A 16091-nucleotide genomic window follows, 5' to 3' on the forward strand; every position below is an offset into this window, starting at 1 on the left:
TTCCCAACCATTCCCAACCATTCCCAACCATTCCCAACCATTCCCAATCATTCCCAATCATTCCCAATCATTCCCAACCAGAGCCCTCCCGGGAGCGGCCCCGTCGGGACCCGCCCCCTCATATGCACGGCGGCGTGACGTCACGCGCAGCGCGGGTCGCTATTGGCCGGCGGGAGGGGGGGCGGGCGGGGCTCGCTGCCACCTGACCCGACCCGGATGTGATTCCGCTCCGGGCACCGACGGCACCGGGCGCGTCCTCGGACACCGTCACTGTCACCGCCACCGTCACTGTCACCGCCGCTGTCACCGTCACTGTCACCGCCGCAGACACCGCCGCCATGGCGCTCAGCGATGCCGACGTGCAGAAGCAGGTAGGCCCGCGGGGCCTCAGCCGTGGGGACCGCGGGCAGGAGCGGCCCCGGCCCCCGCGGGGGCGGCGGCGGCTGGTTCGGGCTTCGGGGGTGTGAAATCGTGTCTCCTGCTCTGCGGGGGGGGGGAGCCGGGCGCTCCCCTGGGAAAGGAGGAAGGGGGGAAGAAGTCTCTGAGCAAAGTGGTTTGTTCCGTGAAGCGTTTTGGTGACGTTTTGTGTCGGGTTATAAGGAAAGGGTTCATGAACAGGCTGTTTGCTGTCTGCGGGGTTTGGCTGCACTTCAAGGCACATAAACACACGGCCCTAGACAAGTACCGGCTTTTTAGATGCTGCGGTAGATGTTTAGAGGCCGGGGCCGATCTCTTCTGCAGTGAGAGGACTGGAGGAAATGGCCTTAAGCTGAGACAGGGGAGATTCAGAAGATATTAGAAGAAAAAAAATTTCGTTGTTGGGGTGGCCATGCATTGGAATAGGTTGCCCAGAGAGGTGGTGGAGTCACCATCCCCGAAGGTGCTCAAGAGGCATCTGGGTGATACATTTTAATGGTTTAGTGGTTTAGGGGTTACAGGAGTAGTCCTGGGTTCATGGTTGGGCTGAGTGATCTCAAAGGTCTCTTCCAATCTCCATTCTACGATTCTCTAAGGACTTTCCATCTCTCTTTTGCTTGTGGCTGTGCTACATCCACTTGGCTGTACCTCAGCCTTTGGGTGGGATGTTTGGTGTTCTTGAATGCCTTTGTCACATCTAAGCAGAGTGGGGCAGCCTGGGCTTGGCTTGAAATGGAAACTTACAGCCCTGCAGTAAGTCTGACTGCAGACACCTCCTCCCAGGGCAGGACAGCCTGTCCCTGTTGACAGTAAACACTACCCCTGCCCAAAAAAGCTGCTTTCATCTGGGTTGGAAATGCTGTGCCGTGTTAAAGGCTGCACGGATCCAGTCAGCACTGGTTTGTGGAGCTTCCTACAGGTGATGAGCAGATCAGGCAAGTTCCCTTTGTCCTTTGCATCACAAGTACTTCGTGTCTCACTTTCTCATTCAGTAAACATGGTCTCTTGGCAAAGAAGGATCAAATTGAAAGTAAAATCAACGGGTTACCTTCCTCCTAAAGGAGAGTTGTAACATTGCATTTTATCCACAAAGCTTGTTTGTTTTTTTCCTGCCTCTTCCATGAAGAGAATAAAAATAAATCTGGATTTAGGGGTGGTCTTGCTCAGCCATGATGGACCTGAGCTTCAAAGGTTGGTTCAGGCTCTGGTGATGTACTAAACATGACATTCTCACAGCATTTCACATCTGCAGCTTTCCTGTCAATGCTCTACACTCCTGAGCCTTGGATGATCCTGTTGACTGGAAAGGAGAATGCTGATGATATGGCAGTCCTGAATGTGTATAAATCTGGCAAGAACTTGCCAACTGGCCCTCTTACCTACTCACCATGACTCTTTCAATAATTTTCACTTTGAAAATCATCTCTAATTAAGGATTTTTCCCGTTGATAGATTTGTTTGCTCTATTCTGTCAAAGGTGTTTAATAGATTGTTCCATCTAGTTACTTCTAGCTACAGCCAGTCTAACATCTAGAACTTCCTGTGGAAAGGATAATCACAATACTGCTGATAGGCAAACCCTCTCTTCCTTTCTGTAGGAAATATTACTTTAAAATTAATCTCTCATTTCAAAATACATTTTTTGTTAGTGTTATTAAAACTAATCCTATTTATAGATGTGAAAATCTCACTGTGGACCTCTTTTCATGTCTGTGAAAAGCAAAAAAGGATTTCAGTGCAGCAGCATTTGAAGGAAGAGACACTGTTCAGTCTTGCCATACCAGGGGAAGTGAGTTCCACATTAGCTTACTTCCATCTTGTTCCCTTTCTGTATGCAGAGGATGTTTCTTGAACACTCAGAATTGTTTGTTAGAAGCACTTTTCCAAAATTCAGAAACCCAAACCACGCTGGAGGAAGTGACTCAGTAACGTGAGGGTTGCTGCTGTTATTCAACAGTTCTTATTCTCCTTCAGCAGTAGGCTATTCAGCGAAATAATTCCCTTACTTTATGTGCCTCTCTTGTCCTTTCTGAAGTGCAGGACAGAAAACTGATGCTGTAGGTAGACACACACTTTAAAGTGTTGCAAACTGGAATTAGAAGAAAAATTGCTGATTCGATTTGAGGATGTGGATATTACTGTTCACTTCTTCCACTGCACGTGTTCAAAATCTTCCACTTGTTGGTTCACTTCTGTTTTCTCCTCTCTGTGGGCATAGTGCTCTTCTGCACCTTGGCTCAGTGCTCAACTTGGCACCTTCCTAATCTCTTTAAAATATTAAATTTTGACATGAGATTCTATAAGTAGAATCTTTTGTGTGAGTTTACTCAGAGTGGGTTGTCTGCAAAACGTGTCTCAGCACTAAGTGCAAGCAAAAAGCCAATAGGTTTTTGTGGTCTGCTCCATCTGCCCCTGGAAATGGATGTACCCCTTCCCAGCTGCAGTTTGTGTGGTCATGAGTCCTTGTGGTTTGCCCCACAATGGGATCCTGACCCTAGGCCTGGTCACAGAAAGGCATGTGATAGATAAGAAGAGCTCAGTATAATTGCTTTCCTTGTCTTTAAGATGCTGGACCTGTGCTTTGTAGCGTTTTGAGGTGGCTTCAGAAATGTTCTCCAAGTGGAATATATTGGTGCATACCAGGCTCTGAAGCAGCATGTGATATGCTTGATGTGGTCTGGATCAGCTAGCACTGCTGCCTCTGTGTCCTTCCTCAGCTCCTCTAAACTGACATGCAGCTACTCTGTAAAGTCATTTTGTAGCAGCATTTTTTAATGACCCTGTAGATCTTTACAGAATTTATTACGGGTTTTTTTTTTCAGGAAAGATTTCTCAGGTGTTTGAAGGAACTTCTGATTGTACAGGTCTGACCAGAGTGGTCAGTAGCCCTTTGCTTTGCTTCACTGGTCACTGAGTGTGGAAGGCCCAGGTTCATTCAGATGCCATCTGTGTTGGTCTTCTCTGTTTCATGTCAATGTCATAACAAACACACTAATGTTGTTGTGTGAGGATTTTTGAATTTTTTTTTTTTTTAACTAAACCCCAGAGGCCAAAAAGTTGGTCTCATCAGTGAAGAATGAAAAACACCCAGCCTCACATTTATACAAATATACTTTTGGGTTGGTTGGGTTTTTTTTGTATGGTTGGGTTTGGTTGGTTGGGTTTTTTTGTACGGTTGCATATCTGAAGAACATTCTTCTAATGATAGCAAATCAAACACCATTATGTAGAATTACTGGGAAAAATAATTTTCTTGTAGTCAGTGCTAAGATGAATTGACTCTTTGGCTTGCATGCTCAATTTAATTTTGTTTGCAAACAACATTATATGAATTAGTAAATGGGTATGGAGGAGCCTGCTGTACAAATGAGGAATATATATATACCTACTTCCTCTAGTCAAAGTGCTTTCCTACACAAAATATTTTCTTTCCTCTCTCTTGTTACAGATCAAGCATATGATGGCTTTCATTGAGCAGGAAGCCAATGAAAAGGCTGAAGAAATAGATGCAAAGGTAAAAATGGAAGTTCACTGTCAGTAAGTGCAAAAGGAAAACTGCATCTGGAGTCCTGTTTCGATAGTTGCAGTCAGAGCAGGCCTAGAACACCTTTGTAAGCTACAGCTGATTTCATGTTTAGTTATTACATAGCAAAAAGTGGTGTGCCAAATTAAGTTCACATTTCTTAGCTTTTGACAGATGAAAACAGGTTGGAGGCATTTTTTGGCCTAAGTTTTCTTAGTGGTTCTCAGATAAAAATTTATCCATGTGGAAGTTCACTCCTTTTTTTTAAGCAATCAGGAGATCTGAGTGATAATGAGACTGGATTGGATTAAGTGAAACACTTTCCCCACCTCCTGTACATAACTTGATATCACTGAGGATTGAAGGAGTTCTCTTTGTAACTGTTAATTCTGCTGAGGTTTGTGCTAACAATTATAGTGTTGTTTTATTATAAATACTTATAATATTGCACAAGAACTCATACGTGTCCCAAAAAGATGAAAGACTGGTTGAATTATGTTGGTGAAAGTTTGTTTGTAACCAGGTTCATAACTGTACCTAAAACTGTGTAGACAGCTGCAGTCTTAATTCTAGATGTGATTCAGTAGGATCCTGGGGAACTAAACCATCAGTTCATGTTTAAGGCATGTGTTGAATTACTTGCAGAATTCTTCACTTAGATTAAGCCACAGGAGACCAATTTTAATATTAATCAGGTGACAGAGTGTAGATGTTTACTAAAGAAGGATTAATGGTGCCTTACAGCCCTAACAGTCTGCATTATACCACTACAGAAACACCTTGTTGGTGTTGGGCTCAGCATATGCATTACTTGTAATATTTAATCTCCCTTAAACATTTAGATCCACACAAATATTTAATCAGCACCAAAGCAGGTATTCCTGAGGATCTGCAAACAGAAGTCAAAGGTTGGGATTGGATTCTCAGGTATAAACAGGGAAGTTTTCCATGTGTTTTCACGTGCTTCCTGGCTAGGCTTTACACAAAAGTAACATCTATACTGTCACTCTCCCTGTGTAAGAATTATTTAAAGTAATGACGTTTGTGGACCCTGAGGGTTGGGTACCTTGTTTTAGGTAGAATCTTTTGTAGCCAGAAAAGAGACCAATTCTGTAAAAACAAATCAGAGCTGAAGCTAAAATGAATTTTGTGTACCAGTATATAATATATAAATTCGGTAATTTTGTGCCTGAGGAATACATGCTGCAAGGAAACATGCCTCAGTCAGTTAATAAAATAAGCACTGTCTTGGTGAGCAAGGTTCTAGTTCAGCAGAACACATCCTGTACTCACTCTGACTTGAGGACTGCGTTGAAATGTTTTATTTTATGTGGAACCATAAATTGTATCATCCTGTCTTGTCTGTGAATGTGCTCTGAAAGAATGGCTGTTACATTTTGATTCTGTTTTTTTCAGCCCATGGAATCAATTTCCACTTCAGTTATTTAATTTTTACTGTAGGCAGAAGAAGAATTCAACATTGAGAAGGGTCGCCTTGTTCAGACACAGAGGCTGAAAATCATGGAGTATTATGAAAAGAAGGAGAAGCAAATAGAACAGCAAAAGAAAATGTAAGTTGCTTAGGTTAGATGGCTGACTTCAAAGCCTGACCTCTCATTTTATTGCTAATTTTATACAAAATTCTTTTTCTCTGGCAAACAGGCAAACTAATGATATATTTAATTCTGAGTTTCTAGGTTTTTTTCCTGGGGAGAAATTGTCAAAGCTGAGCTACAATAGTGTAACTTTTAGGAAGAGTGATGAAAGGATCCTTCATGTTTCTTTATGTACTTAATTTCTGGAAATCTACCATGGTCTGTTACCCTGGGACAAATGATCATGTCAGACTTATTTTGGGTGGGTCTTTACTTAAGGACAGAGTTCTGCATTTTAATCAGTTGTGCAGGTTCAGAAACAGATTCAAACAGGTGAACAGGCTTCATTATTAAATGTTGTAGTGTTGTTAAATTTAAGGGGTACAGTTACATGTTGCAGTTCTTCTGTCAAAGGCTGATGGATTGATTCACGTGTATCATTCAACTTGCAGTCAGATGTCCAACCTGATGAATCAAGCAAGACTGAAGGTCCTCAAGGCAAGGGATGACCTTATTGCAGTGAGTATCTCTCCAGTAAATACACAGAGGCTCTATTTCTACCGTGTGTTAGGAAATGTAACCATTCTCTAGAGAAAAACAGGATTTGGGAGTGAGTGACGTTTGTTTCAACATACAAAAGTGGCTTTCCAAGCTGCTCCTAAAAGGCATTAAGGATTTAGTCCAGATTTGCTAATCTACTTTAGCTTATTTTCACTGTTTCTATTACGTGCTCCTTTAGGAAAATACAGTTGTTCCTGTTCCCAGGAACGTTGCAGGCACTGTTGTATCTGTCATTTGCACAACTGCCTGTTTCTTTAAAGAGCAGGAACTCTCTCTTGCACGGCTGGTAGAAGTTTGAGGTTCTCTTTGCCCAAAGCAGCATTTCTGCGTTAAAGCTGGCATGGTGTAAGCAAGGAGGCTTAAAACACCATTAACTGGGCTTTTCTGTCTCCTTCAGTGGCCCATATTACATGAAAATCTTTGCTTCTTGTTCTAGTAGGTGACCAGTCTGTGTCTTGACTTACAGGGTGAGTGATCGTTTATCAGAGCAGGCTACGTTTGGGCTTAGGTCGGGCTTACTGTGTTTGTCTTACACCACGTGCAGTGTGTTCTCACTCTGCTCATTGTGCTGCGTTCCCACGCCTGTCTTAGAGACAGTTCGTGTGTTCCGTGCTCTGCTAGGTGGGGCTGTTGAGCTGTTGGAAAAGCTGAGAGACCCGTGGAAGTCAAAAATAAAAGCTAATGGATAAAGGGTAACGTTCAAGTTGATTCTACCATGAAAAAGGGGAGTTAGCAGAAGAAAATCACCAGTTTATTGACTCTTTAAACCGAGTTTCAGACTTTAGATTGTATTCACAGAGAGGAGGAAGGTGGGTAGCTGAAGAGCTAACTCTATTGTGATAGTCTCTGCTGGGTAATCTCTTCCTCATTTATCTGCTGACTCAACCTCATGCTTCTGAGTAATTCTAAACACTCTTCCTCATTTTAAGACATTTAAAATCACATGCTGCTCACTCTTTCTTCCCTTATCAGATCTTTGGCTTCTTTTGTGAAGAGAGATGAGCAGTTCCAGAAATGCTGTGTTGCTCTAGGGAGGGCAGTGTAACTAGGTTTGACCATGGCATTAAACTGTGATAGTGTTATATCCTCACAGTGATTGTGTTACCCTGCACTCTTCTTCTAAATGCCATGAGGCAGGACAGTAGGGAAGGGTTTATACCAAATCATGGTTTCTTTATCTGAAGTAATTATGATGGTTCAGTTCTAGGAGCTGTGTTTGAGGTGACTCAAATTTCTTAAAAATTCAATCCAGTCCAGTATTGATTTGTCAAATAAAGATAATCAAGACCAACTTCTTCAAATTAAAAAATAAGCTCTCTCTTTCAAATCTTGACTTGCATTTGCTTACAATTTGCTAACCTGAATATTATTTGCTAGAAAGATAGATTAGATTTCTTTGTTTGACCATAAAGCTGAAAAATTTGTCTGGACAACTTTATTAGTTTACATGAAGCATTTATTTGCATTTATTTAGTCTGTCTGAATTAATGCTGCAGGTACTATCCTTTTACTACTGAGCTCTCCCTTTTTCATGAGAAAGGAGTTATTGTCAGATTCTAATGAGTTCAGATCAGGGCAGGAAGAAGGGAAGTGTTTGGAGAGGATAGTGTGCCATGCACAGAGATGAAGGTCTAGCTTGGATGAACACCAGCTGGAGTGTACATTTACGTGTTGGCAGGGTGTGATAGCTATAATAGAAGTACAGAAAGTTGGTAGGCACGAAACCAAATGCCAAACAGATGGGCTCTGCTGATCTGATTTCTTCTGAATGTAGGATTTGCTGAATGAGGCCAAGCAGAGACTTGCCAAGGTGGTGAAGGATACTGCCAGGTACCAGGCACTGCTGGATGGACTAGTTCTACAGGTAAATATTTAAATTGTAGAGCACAGATCGTTGCTGCCCTATCCCCCTAAGTTTCTTTTGTCAGAAATAACCCACTGGAAATTACAGTTGTATTGGAGTCTAGATCAAATGTTGCTGGGTGATCTTTGGGTTTTAAACATCAATATGTTTCAGGCTTGGATTCTGAACAGAAGAGGTTGCAGCTTATTTTGAGGGGTAGAACCTGGTATGCCAAGCAGCAGTTCCGTTGTAGGAATAATTGCAGATGTGCACACATACACTGTAACATGCACATTTTAGGCTGCACACATTACCTGTAGTAATTAGCTGGATCAAATGCACCTTTGACGAAGGCTGGTTCTCCAAACCCAGAAGTGAGTAGTTATCCGCTTCTGAAGTCCTTTGGGCGTTTGAAACTTAAGAGGCCCTGACTCTTACAAATTTACTGTAGTATGGCATGTGCCTGTGAGTGGCATATGAGGTAGAAATCAAAGCTTTGCTCACCTAGAAGAACATCCTCAAGCCCCAGAAATCAACTGCCAAAAATCCAGCAGGCATTGGCCAGGTCAGTCCTGTGGGCACTGGTGCTGCCTCCTGGTACGGGTTGGTCCTGTTACTGTGAACTCCCAGGAGCCACCCACGAGCTCTCCTGTCACAGCTGGATGGCTGAGTTTTCTCAGCAGTGTCTCCTACCAGCTTGTGCCTCCAATTTAGTGGGGTTTCCTTGCCACACTCAGGTCTGGTATTGCTGTACATCAAACAAACCTGTCCTGCTCTTGCGAACTGGCCACGTTTGTCTTTGCCCATTATATTTGATCCAGTGAGAGATCTGTACTCACAGTTGTACTAGATGATCGTTGTAGATCTCTTCAAACTGGAACTAAACTTATTTTAATCTATTCTAGTCTCAGATATTACCACAGGAGCTGCAAGACAGGAGTTATTAGAACAGATATCTGAAACTACTGCATGTCTTCAAGAGCTTGGCTGCATCCTCAGTCTATGTAGACAGCAATGCTCCTTGTGTATACATGAACATTAACAGGCCAACACAATCCTATGATTCCATGTATAGTTGCACTTGAGTTCCAAACCCATCATCCATATTTGGGCTCTTTCCCAGGTTATTGGTGCTGTCCTCACAGAATGTCTGCATGAGGTGAACTTGCGAGTGAAGAACTAAATAAAAGAGGCTGATATCGTCAGGTTCTGGGTTTCAAATTGATCAGCTTCTTTCCTTTCTCGGGGTTAAATTAATTCTAAGACAGTTAAAATGTTGACTGTATGATCCTGAAGTGGTTGTTCCCTGCAGGGATTCTACCAGCTGCTTGAGCCCAGATTAGTTGTTCGGTGCAGGAAGCCGGATCTCCCAATGGTTAAGGTAAGACACCTGGAATGGTTTGACAGTGTCCTGCTCACAAAGGCCTAGACCTGACTGCAAATATTTGCTGCTCAGATCCCTTCTGCATGACATGAAAACAAGCTTTGCTTGTTGCACTTCTGTTGTAGATACAATGCAAGAATCCAAGTGTGCTTCCAAAGTTGGGGGTCGTTTGCTTGCTTGGATATTACGTTGGAAACTTTATACATTGCTACGGTATTAAAAATAATAATTGGGTTTGGCTCAAAAGCCAAACTGAAATGCATTTGCTTAATTAAAATAAAAAAAAGAGTCCTCAATCCCTTCATTTTATTACTACAAATAATTGAGTGGTCGAACCTGAGTGGTGCAATAGCATTTGTCAGTGCTAACTGGAAGTTTATCTTCTATCTAGAGTGCGGTACAGAAGAGCATTCCTGTCTACAAAAACGCCATAAAAAGAGATGTGGATGTTCACATTGACCAAGACAACTTCCTGCCAGAAGACATGTAAGGAAAATGGGAGTGTTTTATACACAAGCACTAACATAATGCAGCTTTTCAGGACACAGCTTGTACTAGAACACTAGAAAATTAAGTATGTAACATCCTCACAGTGTCTTCTGCTGTTCTTGTGGAATTTGGCACTTCTTTGTGTTAATGAGGCACAGTTTTCTCCAGACAAGCAGTGTCTCAGTCAAAAATGTCAGTAAAAGTTTTGTGCACCCTCCAGCCTGATTCACACAGTACTGGAGTAGAGAATAACTGCACACAGAAACTTAACCACTGGTCTTTTTAAGAGAGAGGATATGGATGTTGCTTTCTGTCTCAAGATGAAGCAAATTGAGTCATAAGGTGCTGCAGGATAATCACTTGATGGGGTTTATGTCTCTTCTGTCTGCAAGGCTCTAAAGAACATGGCACAAAGCTGTATATTCTGATAGTGATCTTTGTGTGTGGACCAACAAACAATTCTTTTATCACTCGTCCTCATTTCCGAAATCTGGTAGCTGTCTTAGTAACACAGAGTCTGTTTTGAAGTGACAAATTTCATAGCTCCACTTAAGATTTAGATCATGCTGATGAGGACCCTTGCACGTGGCTGTGGCCTATGATAACTCCAAAGGTGCTTTGCACTGCTGCTTCACTGGATCACTTTGTGCCGATTCCTGTTAACACATGATCAAAAAGTTTGGTTTTTTTAGAAATGAAAATCTGTGTATCTGACTTGCTTATAAACGTTGGTTTACAATAATTTCTCTGCCACGTTCTGTCTCTGACCCATGGAGTTCACAGATTTTTTTTTTTTTTATTTTATTTTTTTTTGTCACTTTTTAGTGCTGGAGGTGTTGAAATCTACAACGGTGATGGTAAAATTAAGGTTTCCAATACCCTGGAAAGTCGACTGGACCTTGTAGCCCAGCAGGTGAGTTTCTCTAACAACCGAGGTGAACAAAGTACAATTAACTAGTTTGGTCTTGTAATTAAACCCTCCTGTTTCCAATGTGTCACAATAATGCATGGGATCAGATTTCAACATGGATGACAGGAAGTTATTTTTTAATAGAAAGAGCTAAGTTACCTCCTGTTTGTGCTTGTCTGCAACAAACATGGCTTTCTCCAGAATGATCCCTTTTGAATTAAGCTTTGAATTAAGCTGGAGCATAAAACTCTATAAATTATGATACTGAAAGACTTGGTATGACTACGCTGCAGTCAGGATGCTGAAATTCTGAGGCTAACTTGAATTACTGAAGCAAGCTTGGGACTAGAAACTTTGGCTGAGACCTATTAAATCTTAGTGCAGAAAAAAAAAACAACCACCAAACTAGCTCTGGCATCTATTTCTTATGCTGCAGTACAGGCAGTCCTTCCAGTCTAGAGAGAAGCAGGCAATGTGTGATCAGATAAAGACTTCAGAAAGCTCAAATGAACTGACTTGTTAATTTTGAAGCCTAGCCTAGCTAGCCCACAGTGCCTGCAGGAAGAACATACAGGAACTGTATTGCCCATTGCATGGAACTGATGTGCTCTTTCTCCACAGATGATGCCAGAAATCAGAGTGGCTCTCTTTGGTGCTAATGCCAACAGGAAGTTTTTGGACTAAACCTCTATGAGAGAAGGTGGGATCTGTTCCACTGCCATACTGAAGGGGATGCAAAAGCATCTGCTAATTTGAAATCTTGAAATATAACATTACTGTGTCATCCAATATCTGTTCTTCAATGGAATAATTTTGCATACCTGCTGTGCTTAGCCTCTCTACTTGTGGTTAGAATGTATTGCTCAAAGGATGTGAAGACATACATATTCATCCAGAAGTGGCACTAGGAAATGGAGGCATTTGGGCTCTTGGCTTTCCTTACACTGTTGTGACACTATAAGGACAAGTGGTCCATTTAGGGTCACTTTGTTTGCTTTGGCCACATCTCTTTCAAGTTGTCTGATCTGTGAAGTAAATCACTGTGCTGGCAAATTTGCTTTTATTTGCTGCTGGCAAATCCCTTTTCAGTTGAGGTCTTCAGTGTTACAGAGGGCATGTATTCCTTCCCAAGGTAGTAGTTTAATTCATGTTACTTGGTCAGGCATTTCTTATTCTGTATATGTGATTTAAAATAAAAAGCCTGAGCCTGTAAAACTCTATTTATTAAAATAAAAATGAGTGTGTGTGTATATGGAGTTCCCTGTCGCTTCTCTCTGGGGCATTGGCAGCAACCTTTGAAGAGTGGGATTGTGTGAGTAAGGACTTACTACATGAGCTGTGTGTATTCACTGTTCTGTGAAGCCAGAACTCAAGTGCAGGGAGTGGTGTCAAGCTATTTGCTGGAATAGCCTTGGATGGCAGGCAAGGCTTTTGAATAGGACTCCAGGATGCACGTCATTCTCCCTGAAAAATGGGTCAGTAGTTTTGCTCCCTCAGTCTTCTTTCACAAGTGGGAACTACAGTAGCACGACTGTGTTGCTCAGATAAAACAAATGCAATCCCTTTCCAGTCACAGGTTTGTTGTTTCTGTGCAGGAGATCCAAACCATAACCCTGTAGTAATTAAGTTTCAGGAGCTGAGGGACAGCAGCTGACTCTGTTGCAAGTGTTCTCTCTATTGTTACAGTAATTATTAATTTCATTAACGGTAGCATAGCTATAATAATTACCAAATCTGTTAAGTTTTGCTATTTACTTCTTTGCTTCTGCTGTGGTGACCAGTATTGTCTCCACATTTTATGGTGTAGGACAGAAAAATTCTTGGGGTGACTTTCCATATTACAAGCCTCTGCCAGAATACTTGACTCTCTGCCTAGTGCTCAATTCTGAAACTTCTTTTGTGGCAATAAGAAGCTGATGAATTACTGCTTGAGTGTGTTTTGAAATCATCTTCTCTTAAGTGTTGCAGTGAATCAGGAATAGTAGGAGTTTTACATTGTGCCATGAAGAATACTTGAAAGCTGCAGCAACACTGCTTTATGTGGTGTTTTTAACCTGAGGCCCTTTCTTCTCAAGCTGAGTTGGGTGCTCTCATGTGAAGTGGGCTCTAAATGCTAGATGAGCCTTTTACTGCCTCATTTCTCTCAAATGGAGATTGACTGCTAAGAAAATCCTGAATCCAAATTTATTTAATCCATGTCTAGAAGAAATGCTTTAAATTTACTCTTAGAAAATGAGATTCTTTAACAAGGTTGGGGTTTTTTTTTGTTTTACTACTCCTTACTGTTGCATTTAGGTGCTAGTTCTTGTTTTCCCACACAGATGGTTTGTGGCATTTATTCCTTTAGTGCTTTGCTTTTTAATTCATGTTTCTGTGACTGGGCAATAAGTGTATCTGGATTAAAGTCCCACCCTTTCTAGATTTTGGATAACTGTTACAGCTTTAATCTTTGCAACAGTTATCCAGCTTCCTGACTAAGCTTTGGGCTCTGGTTTTGTGACACACCTGCAGGAAAGGAAAATCCTCACATATCCATGCTTAACTGTGTTGTTTCTTGGTTCAAAGAGTACTTTTTGAAGCAGATTTGTTTTCTGTCTGGAGATGGCTCATCAATAGGCTATCTGCCAGTGCTTTGAGAAAGCAGGTGAACTTACTTGGGTCCTTATTTGCTCTGCAACCAGTTCTTAAGAACAGAAATTAAATGTTGAGATGGAGTACGGTGTATGGAAATAAAAATTGAGGGGTGAGACGAGGAGGTTAGTAGTCTTTGGTAGGTGATGTACACTATGAATATTTGCTCCAGTGCTCCATGAAGAGACTTCAAAGAGATGGTAAGATTATCTCTAAGGAAGTGAACAGCCTAGATTTGGCCATCATAATTTGAAAGTGTAGCTTTTATGTTGTCCTAGTGCTGCTGTTTCCTTTGGAAAACTGATGCAGGCCGTGGTGTTACTGTATGTGGGTAAAGTCAGGGGCAGAATAAGCTAAAGGTTGGGACACAGAAGAAACAGATTGCTTTGTTGTACATCGTTCCACAGTGGTGGGACATATTGCAACATTATCTTCAGGTAGGTTTTATTCACTAAAAAAACCCTATTCTTTGAGAAGTTATGAAGATGTTCTCTGATATCAATAGCATAAAGATGCTTGGCTGTGACAAAAGGAGATTCTTTGGTCTGTTTCTTTCATGAAGGTGGCAAGACTTTCATAAATCCATTTCTTGTGTACTTTTGAAAAGCAAAAAAGTAACTAGTTAAGTGTCTGACTGTGGTTGCTCACTGCAAGTTCCCTGCAAGTGTGTTACAAGGAGGCACGGATTAATTTTAATCTTGGGACAACCACATGAGATAATTTGATTGCAAAAAAATGTCTGCATCACCTGGAACATCCTTCTCCTTGATTCCAGGTCACAGGGACTGTTACTGAGTTTCATTGCCTTAGAGATGCAGAGAAAAATGGAACATCCCATCCAGGTGTACCTAGTGCAGTTGGCAACCCTGCTATGCCTTCATCCTGACTTCTCTTCAGTGTTTGTACATAGATTTTTGCATGTAAAATGGGAGACAAAAGCAGCATTTCAGGTGGATTTCGGAGTTCCTGCTGGAGCCTTGTTGCAGCACTGTTTCATGAGTTGAACTGTACTGCTGAATGAAGCAAACGAGGCAGGATACACAATTTTTTTCTCACTGATGTACCTGGTGACCAGGGGCAAATCAATGAGGACATTGATCTTTATTCATCTTTGTATAAGCATGCATAATATTCCAGTTGGATGTAGTAAACAAGCCCTAAGCCAGATCAGAACACTGAGAAACTATACAAATACAGGGAACAAAGGAGGCACTAAATCAGGGTTCAGGTAAAAGAATTAAACTGCGATGGAAGAGGCGAGCACTGCAGATTAACAGTGAGTGCAAGAACTAGAGCTGGAAAAGGAGTTAGGGAAGTGGATAATGCTGTGCTTGCTCTGCAGAGTTGGCAGTGGAAAATTTAAGAGCGGACTTGACACTAAGTGATCAGCAGAGGACTTAAAATGTTACTGCACATCTGAGTCACAACCCTGCTTTTAGCGCAAAGTTTTCACGCCGAGAGGAATTAACATTAATCAGAGAGACACGTGCTGGATGAATGATTCCTGGAGGTGCACCCAAGTGTCAAGGTGAGAGAAAGACTGAAAGAAAACAACCAGAAAGTACCGAGAACTGAGGCCTGAATGCCTTTATTAAGCCAGTGACAATGGATAGAGAGAGAACTCCTGGAGGGAAGCTCCGAGCTGGCTCTCAGGGGGTGAGTGCTGCTCCCCAGAACACTGCTGGTGACAGGGCCAGGTGCTGCAGGGAGGCTGTTCAGGTGCCCAGCTCTCTTCCTTCAGTCTTGGAAAAAAGCACGACAATGTTTCCCACAAGCTTTGTAAAAACTAGCGGTGAAAATCCAGCTTTTGGGTGAAGCCTGCCAGGAAAGGCCAGCTCCAGGCCTTGGGGTGCTCGGTGTCCAGGGAGGCCACAGATCCCATCCTGCAGCCAGAGGCAGGCTGGCAGGGGGAGGGTACCTTGCTTGTTGCATGCCCTGCTGATGTGAGGAAGCAGAATATGCATCTCTTGGAGAACAGAAGAGTGTTGGCTAATACCTTACACAGACCAATAGCATACACAGTACAGCAGGGCTGGGGCCACCTCCAGAGACCCACAGGAGTGTGAAATAGTTGGGGAGGTTAAGAGAAAATTACCCATTTATTTATTTGCAAAAAAATAGCAGTGAAGAAGGAGCAGAAAAATTTGGAAATAAATCCAGGGGAAAACTCAAAGCAAAAAAGTTTCTTTGGGTAAGTGAACTCTGAGCTGCTATTCTGGGGAGCAAAGGCTTGAGACTGCAGTAAAGCAACTTGGCAAAAGGTGTTTTTAGCCCTGAGCAAGAGCCCAGACAGACTGCAGTGTGATTTGGCTGGGTTTGCTGTTTGATACAGGCAGCTCAGAGAGGCAGGTGGGGGCCCTCATCCTGCCTCTCAAACATGTTTTCAGGGAACAGGCCATGACAAGAAGGCCCTTCCAGGGCTGGGAAGTTCCTGCTGCTCTCAGCCAAAGTAGAGCTGGCTGGGAAACCCCAAATCTGTCTTCCTAGGCACCTCGTTCAGAGCATCCCATACCACTTCTTTGGCTTTGCTTTAGAGAAAGCAAGACAAACATCTGTATGGGAGCATTCTCAGGTTAAAAATCATACTGACAATGTGCCAAAAAATGCCATTTCCCAGCCCTTGTTACATGATGGAAATCAAGGGCTGTGGAAATCAAAGCTATCATGTTATTTTAGGTAGTTCAAGGCTGATCTGTTGGGAAGGACTGCAAAGGGAAACTGTCAAGGGTGGTCTCTCC

At 42.3% G+C, this 16091-nt stretch overlaps 1 protein-coding gene across 1 annotated transcript; it reads left to right on the forward strand.

Annotated features, from left to right (window-relative positions):
* The first annotated feature begins 189 nt into the window (after positions 1 to 189).
* On the forward strand, positions 190 to 11971 carry ATP6V1E1 (ATPase H+ transporting V1 subunit E1). The gene is made up of 9 exons (XM_027663708.1): positions 190 to 371; positions 3866 to 3931; positions 5402 to 5511; positions 5988 to 6054; positions 7871 to 7960; positions 9252 to 9320; positions 9715 to 9809; positions 10638 to 10725; positions 11344 to 11971. Exons 1-9 carry the CDS (start codon positions 339 to 341, stop codon positions 11404 to 11406), a joined length of 681 nt encoding a protein of 226 aa, XP_027519509.1. The 5' UTR covers positions 190 to 338; the 3' UTR covers positions 11407 to 11971.
* The last annotated feature ends 4120 nt before the right edge of the window (positions 11972 to 16091 follow it).

Source organism: Corapipo altera, unplaced genomic scaffold (assembly GCF_003945725.1).
Source record: "Corapipo altera isolate COAL_440 unplaced genomic scaffold, ASM394572v1 1, whole genome shotgun sequence".
Taxonomy (NCBI): Eukaryota; Metazoa; Chordata; class Aves; order Passeriformes; family Pipridae; genus Corapipo; species Corapipo altera.

What these genes read in the sequence shown, in the direction of transcription:
- ATP6V1E1 (XM_027663708.1), top strand. Translation starts at nt 339, where the DNA reads ATGGCGCTCAGCGATGCCGACGTGCAGAAGCAG. An exon ending in CAAGGGATGACCTTATTGCA is followed by an intron (nt 6,055 to 7,870) that starts GTGAGTATCTCT and finishes TTCTGAATGTAG; the next exon opens with GATTTGCTGAATGAGGCCAA. An exon ending in TGGATGGACTAGTTCTACAG is followed by an intron (nt 7,961 to 9,251) that starts GTAAATATTTAA and finishes TGTTCCCTGCAG; the next exon opens with GGATTCTACCAGCTGCTTGA.